We start from the raw sequence: 18,619 nt of genomic DNA on the forward strand, positions 1-18,619 counted from the left end.
AGCTTCTGGCTAAGGTTAGCATCACAGTATGAGTCTGGGCAGGCTCTTGATTTGCCACAACACAGCTGCTCTCACGTCCTTCTGTTCCACCTGGGTAGTTACGCTGTGTAAAGCTGTGATGTGCATCTGCAAGATAACTACACACCAAATCCTGTGCTGTCATGCACGGGTGGACATCCTGCATGAAAACATAATCCACAAGCTAGGAAGCCTGGCTTGAAAACTTCCCTTCTGTAAAGCAGGGCCATGAAGGATGTGCTTTGTTTAAACCATGGTTTAACTAGCCCAGACTTATCCCAAATCCAAGAAAATAACCATGTCTTTGGACAAAACAGGGTAAATAGCAGGACTATCAGAAGGGTCTTTTTTCCCTTGAGACATACAGACTCCAGAGCTGCAAAATTAGTCTCGGGGACATACAAATGTGTTCCAAGTCAGGTGCAGCCCATGAGCCACTTGACTGCCCAGGGTTCAGCTTGCCAAGACCAGGAGTAACTTGCACTCCTGGTGCCTCCAGTGACAGCAGTGGGTACATTACACCAGAGTGAGCCAAGCCCACACTGCAGAAAAGTTCACTATCCCTAGAAAGGATGTTTTAAGAGCTCAGTAGATGGGGGATTCCTCTGTGTATCAGTAAAATCAGGCCTGAGGACTTACTGATCTGAAGAGAGTAACATCTAGGTGGGAATACAGATAACGTAAGGAACAGCTCTTGAGGACACCCTTTGGTTTCACTGTTGCTACAAAGAATTCAAGAACTGAACTGTTACCAGTTGCTAAAGCATTTTTCTTGTGGATATTACTCTCTGTTCAAATTGTGAATGGGAAAGCAACCTGGAAAATGAAAACAGAGGGCAGGAGTTGTGCAAGCATAGGAGGAGGGAATATAAAAGGATTGCAGAAAGGATTTCCTTGTATATTCCCATCCTATCTCACCAGTGGCCATTCAATACAGAAGGATTACTAAGCCAGTGGACTTGTTTGCAAACCCATCCCTACAAAGCAATGAACAGTTCCTTGTTTAATGCAACCCCTTGAGGTTGAGCACCTACCAGCCAGCAGTGAACTCCACATGAGCATCAAAAAACCCAGTGATCTGGCCAGTGGCAGCTTTCCAGCCTTCAATACGAGCTCGGATAAGACCTTCCCTCTTCTGGTTGCGCACCACCTTCACGAGGCCTGGGTACCGCTTATTGACGTACTCTTCTAGTGGCGCCTTCAGTTCCTCTAGAGAAGAAGAGTCAGAGAACCCACTGAGAAGGTGCAACAGTTTCCACCTAAAATAAACCCATTTTAATGATGGATATGAGCATAACTTAATGGAGCCACACATGTCTGAGCATCACTGGGAGGGATATGAACATTTAGGGTCAATCAATGCTGATTTGCAAAAGACCACCCGATGGTAGACTGACCACAGCCTGTACAAAAGAAATCAAAGGCTGCCAAGAACATTCCTAAGGCAGGCAAATGACTAAGAGAGTCCAAATACCATCTCTAGAGGCAAAGGGCAGCAAGAGGACAGCTAGATTGCTTTGCAATATCCAGGCATCACCCCACTGAAGGACAGAATAAAAAAGACACCCGTGGATACCAAACACCAGTGCTCAGAGTCTCTGATGGACATTTTAGCTAGAAATGCTGCAAACCACCTGAAATAACTTAAACTACATCAAAACTTTGTACGAGCTTCACTATCCTTTTTACTCAGCCTCACTACTACAGGCTTTGCATTTGCTGTATGTTCCCCAAGCTTTGCCACTAGAAAAAGCTGAAATTCCCCCTGCTTTTATGATAGGATGAAAGAGACTTTGTTCAGAAGATCCTCATACCACTTATCTTCTGTCCATTGGAAACTGCACATCATTTAATTATGTTGTCTAAGCCCCTGTATGTACTATGGCTGAGAACATAATGGATCTGTCAGCCTGAAGTCATTACCAGCATTAAACGTTTTCATAGTTACAAGTGTTTAGTATAAAAGACACACAGGACTTTGAGTGTGGAAACATATGAAAGGTTACAACAAGGGGTAAGCTCTAGTATGTAGTTTCAACAGTCTGGAAAAGTGCTAGTGCTCTGCCAGAAACCTTGCTCCTTTTACCTCCTGGGGCAGCAGTTAATGCCTGAAGATCTACTGATGAGAGGAACTCCGTAGAAGCTATGCAATACCACTATGTACCAACACGGACTCTTTAACACCATAAAAGCAGCTCCTGACAATGTCCTTTAAAATCCCTATGAGGCTCCAGGACAGCAGAAAATTAAGATATGGTCCATGATCCCAGATTATAGTCTGCTACACTTCACATATACTGTCTTTCCAGAAAAAAATTGCATTAAAAAGTCACCATTAATATAATCCACATGGTAAGATACTTGACACATGAGCACAGGTGGGTTCTCACATAGAGGGAACAAGGCAGTGGAGAGCAGAAGAGTAAATGGCAAGGCCCATCTACTGGTCTTAGCCCAAGATATCGAAGTATCTGTTCCCTTCCCTTCCTTGCCTCCTTCCAAGCACCAGAACTGTGCTTTCTTCAGCCTGTCTCTCTGGGATAGTTCCCTTCACACAGTGATTTCCCAAAGGTCTCATTTCTCTTTTATGCTGAAGTGGGAATAAAAAGAATAAAGCAGATGAGCCCCTTCCTCAAATCAAAGCATCTGCATCACACACACCCATAACTCAGCAACTTGCATTTCATGCTGAGCCACTGGGAGAAAAAGGAGTATTTTATGGAGACAACTCTCCCAGGTGGGTTTAAGGAGACAGAGACATAGATTTGTTTTTGACAGATAAAACCCCACAAGCACAGCAGCAACATCTCACGTGGCTTTATCCAAAGGTAAAGTCACCAGTGCTGCAGACCCCTGTGTTACAGCCCAGATTGGAGAACTGAAGCAACTTTCAAATAGGATGTTTAAACTCAACTGAAGGAAAACAGGAAAAACCTTCCAAGGAATTGTTTGAGCAGTTCGAAGGAGAGCACAGCTGTACTGAAACAGGGAAGAACTGTAACGTCATGGACAGAGGCAGACAAGGGTGAAGCCTAAGAGATTCCTATGCTCACCACACTGTGTAACAGGGAGCTTATCTGGAACTCCCTGGGGGGCCACAGCCATGTCCTCTTCCTCACTGAAAGGATGCTGGATGCCAGCAGGTGAAGAACTGATCTGCTGAGAGCATGATGGCCAGTACTGCACACTTGTGCACCTACAACCATGCACTGATGAGTTATCAGAGCAGGTACATCTACATGGGCTACAAAACCAGTAATTTGGTCCAAACTATGCACTGCAATGGAATGAGACTCCTCCCTCTTCTGTACCTACAGCACTCCTTCCTCTGACACTTGTGCATCCTCTGAGGAAGCCCAATGGACCATCCTTCAGAGCACACCCACATCATTCCTAAGTCAGGTTTACTAGGATGCAACCAATATTTGCACATGATATTTGTGAACCAGGTCTCTGCCATTGCATGAGCTACTTTCAAGGAAGCTTTCCAGAGAAAAACCCTATTGAAACTGCCATGAGGCTCAATTTTAATCCTGCTTTTGTTCTCCATCTGTCCTTATTGATCTTCACTGAAAGGCACTAGAATCCAATAGACCTGTTGCTCTATTAGAAATCCCATCTGCCAGCTGTAATGACTTATGCTATGTATTGTAAAGTATTTTGTCACCAACATGAGCTTCCTGAGAAACAGGCCTGCCACAGAAATTGAACCACCTGATGCCACTGAAGGTAACCTTGTCACAGACATCAGCCCAGAAGCAGCAGCAGGAACATCAGTGCTCTGTGCTGCACACCCCAAACCCTGCCCGAGCCTCCCCATATCCTGTTGGGGTCTCCAGAATGAAAGGTGGGAACTGCTTGCTGCCACACAAAGAAAGGAGTGAAGACCAACAGTACCAGAGGAGCTCAAGGAACTGCTATTTCTTATACAACAATGCCCAGGTGGTCCCAGGGAATGGACTGCACCTCCTCTACACCCCTAAAGAAAACACTGGGGTGTTTGCAAGGCTGAGCTGGGTGGGAGAAGTCTACAGAGCCCAAGGCTGTTATCAGAAACAGTGAAGGCTGAAGGACACAGGAGTCAGGGCTGGGAGTGCTCCAGTGCCATGGGAGATATCAGCCCTCCCTTGTCCCATGTTCTCGCCTGCCTGGAACACCCAAGCTATCACAGGTTGGATTTCTGCACCATGAACTCACAAAAGAAACACCTTAAGCAGGCAATAAATGAATACAAGAACTTGTGCAGGAAAGACTTGGAACCAGGTGAGTCTCCAAAGCTTTTTGCCTGCAAATATTGAAGAGGAACCTGTGAAGAGGGGAGCAAGTGCATGAATCAACACTCAGGGCTGCAGGCAAAGCTACTCCCATAGAGACAAACCAAGCAGGTTTGTTGCTTCCCTCTGTGCTCTCGCAGGGCCCCAAATCCTTGGACATGAACACCAGTGCTGCCGCACCAGGGCAGCTCCAACTAAGCAACTCATCTTCTGTCTGAGCAACTGGAGTAATTCAGCACTTGGGCTGGACCAGATAAAGCCAGGCTGGACAGGGCTTGGAGCAGCTGCTCTAGTGGAAGGTGTCCCTGCCTGTGGCCAAGGGTTGGAACTGGATGAGCTTTGAGGTCCTTTCTAACCCAAACCACTCTGTGAGTCTATGACCAGCACAAAGGAAAGGCTGAGACACGACTCAGCCTCTTGCAGTCCTGTTAAAACCTTCCTCTGAACACAAACACAAACCATGAGCGAGGCGGCTCCTAGGACAGGAGCACACCGGAACTACTGCTGCTGTTGAAATGAGCAGCTAGACACAAAAAGCAATAGATCAAGTCCCAGCTAATATCTTACACTGAGGTAAATTACAACCCGTAGCATGTCTCCCTGATTGTAGCCATCTCCTCTAAGCAGTCTTTTATCCCAAGGTTTCCTTTATACCGAGAGGTTTACTTTTCAAAGAGATATTAACCCTGATTAAAACCACTAAAAGACAGCGAAAGGAAAAGCAGCAGGTGATGATGAAGCAATAGTCTCAAAGTGTGTGGCTGGGAGATAACGAACACCTCAGGGGCACATTGCTGCATCCCTCCAACAACCCAGGAAAGGTGTTATCACTCAGAAACACAACCTGCAACAAACACAAACAAAAGCAGCCTCCAAAAGGAAACCTTTACCAAGTGTAATGTGCAGCTCCAGGGAGAAGGGGGTTTAATCTGCAACTCCCAAAGCTTTTTCCTTCAAGGCTGCATCTTTATTCCCTCCATTACATTAGTATCTTTAATCTATTACAGCTCAGATATAAAGAATCAGATTGTGTTTGTTACCTTTAATCTCTCATTGCACTTTCATGTTGCACAGTGTTATTGTACATACCACGTTACAACAAAGCTAAGAGCAAGAAGTGTCTAACAAGTCTTCCGAAGCAGTATGCTCCAGTCTGAAAGCTACAAGACACCCAAAGGGTTTGATCCTGTCTGTGTACTGCAAACACCAGCAGGGGCTCACAGGACATGCAGTTACCTCTGCCCCTGGGCCTAATTCTAGAACTTCAAGTTGACTTGGAAAACCCAGATGTCTTCTCGTGTTTGGTTAGGGAACACACTGTGCTCTTTATCACCCACACAGCTGTATTTCCTCCTCACACCCGTGTAAAGTGCTCCCTGAAACCCCCCCCCAGAACCACACAGCAGCCCTGAGCCATGGACTTCCATGAGCCTCTAGCAACTTTCTCAGAAGCTGCTTCTGGTAACCCATGGGGGTATAACACAGACTGGTTTGCACAGACTAACAAACTGGTTTGGGTTGGAAGGGACCATAAAGCTCATCCAGTTCCAACCCCCTTCCATGGGCAGGGACACTTTCCACTAGACCAGGTTGCTCAGAACCACATCCAGCCTGACCATGAATGTCTCCAGGGATGGGGCATCCCCCACCCTGTGCCAGGGCTTTACCACCCTCATTGTAAAGTTTCTTCCTCACACCCAGCCTGAATCTCCCTCTTTAGTTTAAAGCCATCACCCCTTGTCCTCAAGTCACACCCGCACAAGCCCATCCTCACCACCACCACCTGATCCTCCAGGATCCATCTCTACATCTCAGCACTCACAAGAAACTATTTTCCTGCAATTATTCTCCTGCAGAAGCTAAATCTATCTACTATGATGATGTTGTTTGTAATATCCAAAGTATCAACTATATGGTGTTGCTATTGCTGCTGAAAATTATTTCCTGCCATTAATGGGAACTATATGACAATGTTATTGCCATTAATAATTCTTTGCTGTCACTGAAGCTCCTTGGTGATGCAGAGAGTGAATGCACAGGTCCCAGAGATATGTTCTGGTTTGTAACATTTCTTTTATGTGAGAAAACTCGATTATTACATGCTTGGGAGGAGGTCTCCAGAAGCATCTGCCAAGTTCCCTCATTATCTTCCATCCTTAACAAAACCTTATTTTTCAAGATGCCTACAAACATTCAACAGCACAGTACTGGTATTATTAATCCTAACAGATAATAGCATCACCTCATTCCCTGTACCAGTTCTCCCCGTGTACTTCCATTGCAAGGTTTCTGAGGACAGAGCCACCTTGGTGTTGTACAATTCCCAGCACAACCCTGGCCATCACTCAGGACCTTGGCTGCTCACGATCCCAATGCAATCGCTGCATCCTCTGGGTGGGCTGCAGAGCACACACTGCCTAAGCGTGCCAAGCAGATTGGGATTTTCCCACCTCCTGCACATAACGGAGGAATTAATCCCTCAGTTTGGATCACCTCCCTGGCTAGGTGAGTGCCATAAAGTGCTCCAACATAACCCAAGCAGCTTGATCTGCCTGCAGACACAGGCACAAAGAGGGAATCCTAGAGCTGGAAGTGCTTGAACACACTATAAACTTTTACCACCCACCTCACCACCCTGTCATCATCCAGCCCCACCACCAGATCCCACCAGCACTGGCCCAGTCTTTCCAGCAAGCAGGAAAGACAGTGCCCTAAAATCTCAGCCGCAGATAAAGAGGTTTCAGTCTGAATCCTCCCTGCCAGCTGCAATCTCAGCTTACTGTGGGGTGATGCTTTCTGGAAGCACTTGTTTCCTTGTCCCAGGCCCTTCAGTAGTGTCTTCAGAGCACTTGACTCAATGTCAGCCTCACTGCTGCACACTGAACAATGGGTAGAGGCTGTTTAGAAAAGTATTTCTTTGTGTGTGGCAATGAGAAGCTCAATAATTATAACCAATGGGTTCTCTTTTAAAGCGTGTTCTTCTCTTTACCCCATTGATATGGTAAAATTTGGAGATGCAGCATCTCATTTTGGTGTTTCAGACCCTCCAAGTACTGGGCAATGCTAAATACTGCAGAAACACATCACCTGCACTTCCTCTTCACTAGCCAAATAGTTCCAGCTCTCAAATCCCACAGCTTCACTGGTGCCCATCATCCAGGTTTCTACACTAGAGCTGCTGTGATTTCCATCAGCTGAGGAGCTGCCCTCCTGTTTCTTTTACTGGTAATTATAATTCATCAGCTTTCTATAGTGCTCATTACTGTGGTATTTGAGTGCCTATTTTTACAGGCTTGAATAGCTTGCTGTATACCATCTCATCTCACTGCAGACAGACAAGCAACCTCTCAGGCTCCCTCTGGAAATGAGCTCTCCACATGCTGCCCCCTCCCTCTTCCTCCCTCTCATCACAGCATCCACAAAATATAGTATTTTAAAACAGTATTAAAGCATACAGCACAAATAATGAAGAATAACGAACTTGGTTTTGATCCTGATCCTTTTTTGCTACAGAAGTGGGAGAAAATGGTGTGCCAGCCAGTACACCCACCACCCCCCACCCCATGACCTTCCAGCAGTATCACCACTCCCAAAGAATCACAGCCTGGTTTCCAATGAAAGAGACCTTAAAGCTCATCCAGTTCCAACCCCTGCCACAGGCAGGGACACCTTCCACCAGACCAGGTTGCTCCAAGCCCCTGTGTCCAACCTGGCCTTGAGCACTGCCAGGGATGGGGCAGCCACAGCTTCTCTGGGCACCCTGTGCCAGCGCCTCAGCACCCTCACAGGGAAGAACTTGTGCCTAAGAGCTCAGCTCAGTCTCCCCTCTGGCAGGTTAAAGCCATTCCCCTTGTCCAAAGCCCCTCTCCTACAAGAAAAGGTTTCTTGTAGCCCCACAAGGTGCTGGAAGCTGCTCTAAAGTATCCTCAGAGCATTCTCTTCTTCTGCTCTCTCAGCCTCTTTTCATGCATCCTCCAGGAGATTTTAAGGAATTCAACACCCTCCTGGTGTTCTGGAGATCTGAGACCCCAGTCACTAACCTTCATCACTGTTGTCATCCACAAGGATAATCTCCTTCAGGAGGTGAGCTGGCGTGTGATTAACAGCACTGTGCACTGATCGCAGGATAACAGAGAGCGCTTCGTTCACGAAGATGAAGATGATGGAGATCTGGGGCAGGTCCTTGCCATATTTCAGCTCTTTGCACCTGTAGTACAAAAGGCAGAGAGAGAGATGGGGTTAGCAGAGCACACAGAGCAGCACATATTTAATACCCAGTGTATAACGATGGTGACACCTCACAGCTCTGCACAGCCACAGTGTTAGAGCTGCCTGTGCCTAGCTGCAGTTGCCTAGGACACAACGGCACCATCAGAAAGCATCCTACAGGCTCAGAGTACCAAGGGCATGGTGCAAATCCAGAGTTCACTTAGCTAAGGTTGTGTTCACACATCTGTGTGGTTTGTTTGTGGGGATGTAACAAAAAGCTGCCTCCAGAGGAGAGAAAATGGCTTTACCATTTCAAGTGAAACTCCACATTCCCATTCTGTTTTAAGATTGACAGGAGCTCAGAAACGAGTCTGGTGCTTAAACAGCACTTGTGAATTTTCTTCCCATTCACTTTGGAATGAAAGAAATATGAAATGGCCCTTGGTTAAACAGCCTTAATAAATGTTTTAACTCTCTTTGCAGCTACTTCTGAATACATTCCTGCCTCTGAAGTACCCCAGCAGAGCTTTGCCTTGGACTGGTGTCTTTGTACTTCACAGCCAGGATAGGTTAAAACCAAAAACTTGTCATCAAAAACTTGTTTCAGGAGGAGTTGCTTAACTTGAGCTGGGTTTGTGGCTGTGTATCTGCTTAGACACATCAGAGTAGGATAAAAGCAGAGAGAGCTCCCAGGCCACCTACCAGCCAGCTCCATCCCTGGCAACCAACAGGTTCGTGTTACATCAATACACCAAACCTCGAGGCCACAGACACCATAGAGCAAAACCAGTGAAGCTCTAAGTGGAAGAGCTCCTCCAAGTCACTCACAGCTCTCCAAGGAGCACACATCACTCCCAATGAGATACAGATGTTGGTTTAATGCCGCCTTTATGCTAACCAGAAAGCTGACTTTAATGAAGTACCTGCAGGAAGCAAACACAGTATCTTTAACTACTTCCAATAATTTGATCAAACTCTCCAGCTTTCCCTACAATAAATCCATGACAGGGAAGATGAAAACACAGCTCCTGCTCCCTCCCTGCACTCATGACAGACAAGACATGCAACATTAGCAGTGTCTGCAGAATTACAATGAGCGTTTACCAAGTAAATCCTGCCCAGCTAAGAAAGACCAAGCACAGGAATGACACTGCAGTGTGGCCTCAAGCTCATTGACTCCCCAACACTGACTGTGTTTAATTGTACTGGGTGTTTCTTAGGCAACAGCAGGCATTCAGCAGCCTCCAAAATAAGGCTTGGGAGACAAAGATGTTCACTAAAACACAGCTCTTTTTGAATCTCCTTCAGTTAAAGGATAAAAACGGTGTGCTTCTTGATTTAACTATTGCCTACCCTACAGCAAGCCAAGGTCTCCATGAAAGCGAACACTACAACGGCTGAAAAGAATCTTCCAAAGGGAAAAATCTCTCTTTAAAATGAATGAAGCACCGTGATAGGGTAAAGTGACAAATGACTCTGAAATCCAGCCACCAAAGTCAAACTAAACTGACTCAGAGATTAAAAACCCGCTTTTGATATCTGTGGATACCTGTTAAGCTGCAGAGAAGGTGGTCAGAGGAGCAGGAGCATTTCCTTTTAATCACTGCACACCTCGGGGCAGCCTTCCCCTGAGGCACGCTTTGGGGGATAAAGAGCTCAGCTGGTGATCAAAGAAGTCTGGAGGAAAATCCAAACCAAGCCCTTTGAGGTTCATCTCCTGCTCATTCTCATTCACTCTGCACCCCTCTTATCACCCTTCTCCTTCCTGGGATTGCAGAGGACAGGGGAACAAAGACACAGGGAGATGAGATAAGTCGCGAAGGAGCGAGCATGTCAAACACCCACATTGTTCATATGCACAAAGGCAATTCTCCAAAGGCAGGAGCGGGGAGGCAAAGGCTTTGCATACACACCGTGTGTGTGCTCTCCAGTGGCTTTGGCTGCAACCACAGACGGGAAGGCAGCAATTTAAAGCCAAGTGGATACCAAGTTTGTCAGTGTTCCACACACACTCCCTTCAGGTGCTGGCACAGGGAGCGGATGGGTTGAGCGATGCTCTGTGCCCACAGCCACGTGTCATCAGACTTCACTCCTCTGGGCGCAGCTCTTCATTACTGACAAGCTGACTTGTCAACAGACACTCATGCAGGAGAACACCCGGTGCTTCTGGGCTCTCCTGGGGCCAGGGAGGAGAGCAAGGGGCAAAAATGCCTGAGCTCAGAACTTAATTAGAAGGGCCAATGGGAACTGGTTAGAAACAACAGGAATAATGAGCACAGGAGATGGGAAATCACAGGGGTTTGGTGGTTTGGTATCCTTTCTTCTAAGCATTTTAAATAAAAGAGGGACTGAGCTGGCTCTGTGGTTCAGCCTTATCGCTCAGAGCATTTACAGGCAGAGGCACAGAGGTTTAACTGGTTTACTCCTAGAAACATTTGAAACAGCAGTTGAGGGAGGATTTGCTGTCTCACAGCCCATCAGCAGCCAAGCTGCCAGGTGCCCACGGCTGCAGCTCACAGACCTCCAGCCTGCATCCCCACCCCACCATATCCCAAAGCACAAAACCTTTCCAGCCCTAAGGGGCTCTGTTTTCTGTATGAAGTGGGAAGGCACTGCAGGCCCTGCTGCCTTCAGTGCTTCAAACACAGCCCAGAGGAACAGCACTGAAAAGCCAGCACCAACCAGAGCAGGAGCAGTGACAAGGGAGCATCAAACCACACTTGAGACATCCTCCCCTCTGCACAGAGGTATCACCCTCAGGTAAGAAAGCATCCCGCTGCCTGCCAGACCTGCAAAATTCAGATCCAAGGCAAAAATGCTTCTAACTCCAGGATTCCAGTCTCACCAGTTACCAAAAGGACACATTCAGGGCTGGGATTTGACTGCAGCAGAGCTGTGGTCCTCAGCTCACACCGTGGGCTGATCTCTTTGGGGATCAGCAATTAATGAGATAAATGTGATCTTCTAGAAGGTTCTCAGGGGAGCTGGAGGCTTGGCAACACATGGGAGGCAAGAAGCTCTAGGAACATATATGTTGTGTTGAGATCTCTGCAAAGCTTTTCTAGAACCTGAACAAACATCAAAGCAAAACCATTTCTAACATAGGCTGGAAAAACTCTGCAGCAGCTCCTAATGTCTTCTAGGAAGAAAACCTCAGGTTTCATCTCCAGTGCTCAGCTCACGCTGTACCTGGTCTGCCCACAAGCAAGTCTCAGTCCAGTAAGTGGATTTTCAAGGGAACAGGCCATATATTTCAAAAACATTTAAATGTAAATGAAATACAATGGAGAGACCAGGACAATACATTCCTGTTGGTGTCAGTGATGAGATACCCTCAGGGCTCATCACCAGCACCTCACCTTAAATTTAAATTCACCCACTTTCAGGTTTCCATCATTACCAAAAGGTTATCTCAGATACTTTTTCCTCCCCATGTACCAGGTGCTCATCTCTACATACACCCAAGGCAGAACTCCACAACAGAGGTCATTTCAGAGATGGGCAATTCCTCATTGGAGAAGATGCAGGATTTATATCAAATTTATATCAAGATGCAGGATTTATATCAAATATTGTGAATCAATAGCAAAAAGAAACAATTCTGTCATTTAGATCAATGGGATATCAGAGGCATTTTATGTCCCATTAAATCAGGCTTGACTGTGTCCTGTTAAATCATGCTCACAATACTTTCAGTTTTGAGAGGCTGGGGAAACACTCCTAATGTTTGGTGCTGAGTTTAATTTAAGGATCTGCTGAGCTCTCATTGAGAAGTGATGCTTGTCCTTAAGCAGAGGGAAAAGGGGCTTTGTTCCATCCCTGGTCTGAAGCTCAGACATGTCTTTTGTCATTTCAGAAACAGACTGATGGACCAACCACAGACACCAGACCCAGCAGAAACCTCTGCCCAGCACATCCATGGACAAAACTCCACTGTCCTCCCACAAGGGCACCAGGGAGGCAGAGGGTTGCAGGGGCCATGGCACCATTGGACTGCGGACACTGTCACCTTCTTCATGTCCGAGATACGACAAAGATCAAGATGAAGCCCAAATCTGCCATCAGAATGTTCAAGGAAACACATGAAATAAAACATATTTATGGAGGACGTTTTTTACTGTGAATTCTGTGCTGTTACTGCTTTATGTGAGAAGCCATTCGGGAACAAATGAAGGATGAGAAGGGGAGATGGGTGAAGGTGAATTATAGCTGAGTTTATGCTGAACAGCTTGGCACATATCAGGCTGGATTAATCAAGCCAGCCAATTTCAAAACACACACAAAAATCACATTTTGCTCCTATATACATTTGTCTGCTGCAGGACTCTGCCTTTGAATTCCCTGATCATTTGTTTTATGCTCACCACAGAGCTGTAAATCTACCCTTTGGTGCAGCAAGTGAGATTAGGGTGTTTATTGGCTGTCTCAGTAACAGGAAAGGGATATCCTATCATTTACTGCTTCATGATCCCACAGCAGAAAAATAACCTGGAATCACAGGAGCACAGAGAGGCCACAAAATGGCAAGTAACATTTAAAAACCACTTCTTCCTGCTCAGTGATTTAACATGATCCACTCTATTAATATATCTCAACTGTCTTCTGGGGCACAAAGGTGCTTCCATCAACCACCTTGAATCACACAGTCCAGTGTCAGGCAGCTGAGAGCCAAACTCCGATGGTTCCTACACCGTCACTATCCCAGTACAAGCCATTTGTCAGCGCTGATTAGTGCCACTTAGGAACAAACTGGAACATGAACTGTTCTGGGACAGAACAGGCACTCACTTGTCTGGTCATTCAGCTTCAGATCAAACCATGCTTGCCCAGAGCTGACAGTGGACTTTGATGCTGATGGTGTGCCTTGATAGCCTGTGCATGGTGCATCTTTTCCTACGGGCAATGGGTGCTGCCAGGTAGCACCTTTCACATAGGAAGAATTTAATGAAAGAGACAATAACATATTATTTCAAAGCCCATAACCATGAACAACAGGACCATTATCTCATACTCTGCTAAAAATGAGCAGCAGCATTCAGACACCAGTCCAGTGAAGAGCTGGGAAGACAGACACAGCATCTCTGATTAGTGCTCCACAAAGCCCAGGAGAATATTGCCACCTCCTTACATTCAATAACCAAGGAGAGACAGCAAAGATTCCTATATACTGTGCACAGCAGTGCGGTGTAGGCTTTAAGTTTCCCACTTTCACCAGTGCAGGAATGGTCACTACTTGACAGTTGAAGAGGTCACGAGGAATAAGACACACAACTGCCCAAAAGTACTGGCAGACCAGGAACAGTAAAACCTCAGCATGACTTGGAGTGAGATTTTCTCACTATCTCCCTGCTGATGTTCTGCCCTTCTTGGGCTCCCCATTGCTTTGTGTCCTTCATCAAGCATCAAGCTGCTAAGATTCCCCACCCCTCTAACCCAATACACAAAGGACACTGTACACAGAGTCCATGTCATAAGCAGAAGGGCCAAGCTCTAACCTGCCTTGGATGGTTGTCAAGCACGAAAATACACCCAGGAGAAAAGGTTAACAAAATAACAGGAGCCTGTTTTTTGTAGCCATTGGAGCAACTTCACTGGTCTGACTAATGCCTGACACAGGTAAGGATTGGGCAGCATCACATGAGGTGATTTTTGGAAGCACACAGCACTGTGTTATGCTCCGAAGCTAGGGAACACAGCGATAGCCCTGTGTGGGTACTGGACCCACTGCTTCTGCTGCCACACAGAGGGTCTCAGGAGCAGAAGCCCTCTATGCTAGCTCTGACAGGTGCTCGGGCTGATTGATGACCAGTGTACCTACTTAATAGCTCCATCATCATTAGCTCTGATGCCATGCCATTACTCATCTTCAAAGAGATGCCCTTCAGGGCTGTTCAAGATGCAATCCTCCCGCAGTGCATGAAGGTGACATCCCTTCCATATGTCCTTTTGAAATGCCAACAACAGGAACTGCCATGGAGAAGGCTGAACACCCACAGAATGACCAGATCTTTAAGGCCTTATATTGCTCCCACATCCTGTGAAGCTACCCCCATAGCTACTGATGGGGGTCCTACTGGAACCTCTCCTTTTGTGATCAGCCATAATAAACAGCCATGAAACAGGGCATGAAAATCTGTGCCAGTTGTGCAGTGGCACAAAATGGACAGGGGAAGCCCCATCTTACATGCCTGTGGAAAACAACACCATAGAGAAAGAATTTGGTAGTCCTGAGTATGAAGACCCCACTTCTTCATAAAAGAAGATGCTGATGATGGGGTTTAAAATATTTCTTCTTCTGATAGTGGCTTTTAAGATATTTCCTCCACACATTAGAGTGGGTATATTCCCCCAGGCCCCTATTTCTTATTCTTAATTCTAACACTCAGCAGTCCCCCCACATCTGGCTCCTGACATATCATTATTAATCATTTCTTTGCTGGCCATCACACAAATCCAGCTAACATGCTTATCAGGAGCTTATCCCTTCCTGACATTTCATTCTTGTATGAGGCTGGAGGGTTTGAATATTTAAATAGGCAAATATTCTTTTGATTAGTAGAATAAATGATTCTTGTTACTTACTGTCCTTAAAAACACTGTTAGCGTCATGAAAGTGCTCAGCTATGTTAGCACAGCTCTTACAGGATTTTGTAGATTTTCCTATAAAACATGGTTCAGGAGCAGAGAGATTCAACTTAATAAGCTCATACATTTTAAATGCCTTTCCTACAGTGATATATGGAACTGCAGAATCAAAGCTAGGGGTGCACAATAGACAACTCGGTTAGAATTCTGCACATTACATGGAATTCTCCCCAAAGTTACTATGTTATAGATAACTGTTTTACCAAGCTCTGACAAAAGGCAGGGTGGAGAAAGCATTCTTCCCTGTGAGGGTGCTGAGGCGCTGGCACAGGGTGCCCAGAGAAGCTGTGGCTGCCCCATCCCTGTCAGTGCTCAAGGCCAGGTTGGACACAGGGGCTTGGAGCAAGCTGCTCCAGTGGAAGGGGTCCCTGTAGCAGGGGGTAGGAAGGGGATAAGCTTTAAGGTCCCTTCCAATACAAACCAGTCTGGGATTCTACGGTTGTACAAAACATTATCTTGCAACTAAAGGGATTATCAATACATATCTTAGTGCCTAGGAAGCTCTGACCCTTCCATTCCAAAACCTGCTCTTTCAGAGCATTCTCCAAACACGATGCACCAACCATTTTACCCCATTACAGAGACAGAGCTTCAGGACTCTTTTGGTGGAGCAGGGTCGCAAGAGCAGGTTAACACAGCATACGGTTTATAACCCCACAGCCATCACCAGGTATGTGCTTCCCAGGATAGAGCAAGTAATGACATCCACTGTATCTGCTTCTTGCCTAGAGCCCCTCCAGCTCTGCCTCCTCTTCAGCAGTCACACAATGACAAACACACCATGACAAGCTTGGGCTAGACAGAGACAGTGCCTTTGCCCTGCATGACCACATAGCAAGGAGGTGAACACACCTCCCTCAGGGGCACATCTGGGCACCATGGACATCCACAGCAGAGCTGGAGACTCAGTTTGTCAAGAGTCTTCAGGAAAAGGAGGCTGCATTGATGCTAAGGCATCAATGATTTAAGCATCACATGCTGTTGTTCAAACTTAACATTATCATTGCTCCAAATGAAGGAATACGGGAATTAAGTGCTCAACCTGAAGATGACAGGAGGTCAGCAGGGCTCAAGAACAAACCCCCAGGTCCTGCTGCAGTGGCTCTGCCACTCTGTTGGTCTTTCTGTCATACAGGCAAATCACATCAGACAGGGAGAAGATACAGAAACATTCTTTTTCACCTGTTTGTTTTAAAACAGCCCCTTTCAAATAGACCTGAATGCTGAATAACATCAAAATAAGGCACAGACAGAATAAGCTTTGGAAATGGTTGTCTGTAGTACTTCACAGAGCCAGACATCATCACATTAAAGGAAGAAGTACCCTGACCTCCTCCTGCTGTCGCTATCAGGCAGAGAAACACTGATTCTGCCCCAAAGGGGCAACCAAATCCTCAACAATTACAAGTGTGGAAGTGCTGGGAGATCACAGGATGAAAGGCAGTAACATAAAACTGTAAATTAACAAGGTATGTTTTGACACCCTCTATTAGAGGTGTCTCCTGCTCATGTCCCCCATCATGTAGACACAACTCTGGATGTGGTTCATTAAGAGACATCTAGTCTAAGGCAGAAGTCAAAACTCTCTTCAAGGTCAATGAAGAGACACTGACACTGCCAAAAGACAACTTATTCCACCACTCTGTCTGAAGCATAAAGTGCTTGCTCTCTGGTATAACAGACTGATGCAGCTCTGCTTTGGGAAGGTGGGAATGCCTTTCTTCAGGCAGACTGAGACTGAACATTCAGGCAGGTGCATCCAGTGAAGTGAGACCATAACATCCCTTCAGAGCCTCCCAGCCAGTGACTTTCAGGTGGCAATCACACCAGCAAACTCTACCAGTGAGTTCACAGCTCTTCTCAGGTAGGCTGGTATAAAGCTGCCACTGCTGCAAGCCTTACCTGCCAAATTTAAAGTGAAATCCTTGGTACATAACCTTACCATAGGAGTGTCTTAACTGGAATAGATCTCATGGGAACTCAGGATTTTGACATCCCCAGTACATACTTAGTGCAATGAATAAGAAAAGTGGCCAGCACTTGTGCTACCTTGAACTCAGGGTGGAACAATGCCATTGCTGAAACAGCTAGTATAAAAATGATGAACTTAAAGGCACAATGGATTTTTAGAGATAGCTCTCCCTGCCTGTAGTAACAGCCCCACTCTGCTGACGGGTTTATGAACTGGGAAGATGAAGAGGTTTATAAACCCCTTCTGTTATGTACAAAAATCACTGTGTAAGTTTACTTAACCTCTGTCAGAATTAGATCAGCCCCAGCAGATGGGTGTCACCCAACCCCGACTGGCAAATCCCTGCAGAGAGCAAGTCACACAAGGAGCTGTGCAAGCCCAGAGCTGGCACCACCACAGCCCAGCCACGCCGCACAGGCTGCTCACCAAGGCTATGATAACACACAAGCCACTGGTATGAGACATCTACTGCTTCATCTGAGGGGGGGGGGAAACCAGGTCACAGGCAATACTGAATAGTCAAAAAACAGAAGATGTGGCTGATACTGATTTGCATTTCTACTTACATTCCAATTTCAGGTACTAGGTAACTGAATACAATTAACCAGGATGACTGACAGGATAAGGAGTAACGGCTTCAAGCTGCCAGAGGGGAGACTGAGATGAGCTCTTAGGCACAAGCTCTTCCCTGTGAGGGTGCTGAGGCACTGGCACAGGGTGCCCAGAGAAGCTGTGGCTGCCCCATCCCTGGCAGTGCTCAAGGCCAGGTTGGACACAGGGGCTTGGAGCAGCTGCTCCAGTGGAAGGTGTCTCTTGACCCCAGAGAGGAGAGACATATACAGCAACTCCAGGGTGGACAGACACACTGCCATGTGAGATGTACTTTTAAGCAGCACTAGCCACAGAATCACAGACTGATTGTGCTGGAAAGGACCTGAATGCTCGTCCAGTTCCAACCCCCTTCCACTAGACCAGCTTGCTCCAAGCCCCATACAACCTGGCCATGATACACTTGACATGAGTACACACAAGACACAAAGAGCAGACTTGTATGGAAACTCATACAGTGACACACGGTCTATTCCTTCCCAATACAAACCTGTCATTCATCTGCACACACCAGAGGTTTGGGTGTACACCTGAACACCACAGTGTGAAAACTCAGGGGTCTTCTGCCCTCTCCTCCTCACCTTATGAATCACACCTGAATTCTGCTCACTTCCCACAAGACCCAACACAAAGCCTAACGCAAAACCTTCTCCCATTGCACAGCCGAACTTAACACATTAATACACATCCAAGATTTGGCTTTTCTTTCCTGCCTGCAGCCAGCAGCTATTCACAGATCCCCTCCTGGCCCAGCACACGCTCTGCTTTGCCACAGAAAACCAATATGTACTTTGTTTGATGCAGCTGAAAGCCTGGGAGATAAATTCTTATGTATCAATGGTGCACTGATTGGATTGAATGATTTACTGGTGATTGGGCTGCAAAGCACCAT

General features: G+C 46.4%; 1 protein-coding gene across 1 annotated transcript in view; it reads right to left on the reverse strand.

Moving 5' to 3' along the window:
* The window catches only part of LOC101872477 (polypeptide N-acetylgalactosaminyltransferase 17), a 107,418-nt gene that overhangs the window by 38,383 nt on the left and 50,416 nt on the right, over window positions 1-18,619 (reverse strand). The window contains exons 3-4 of the mRNA XM_034068948.1: window positions 8,333-8,499; window positions 1,053-1,227 (exon numbers count right to left, since the gene is read on the reverse strand). Coding sequence (XP_033924839.1) covers window positions 1,053-1,227; window positions 8,333-8,499 — 342 coding nt within the window. The remainder of the gene's footprint in view (window positions 1-1,052; window positions 1,228-8,332; window positions 8,500-18,619) is intronic.

This window comes from Melopsittacus undulatus, chromosome 13, assembly GCF_012275295.1.
Source record: "Melopsittacus undulatus isolate bMelUnd1 chromosome 13, bMelUnd1.mat.Z, whole genome shotgun sequence".
Lineage (NCBI taxonomy): Eukaryota > Metazoa > Chordata > Aves > Psittaciformes > Psittaculidae > Melopsittacus > Melopsittacus undulatus.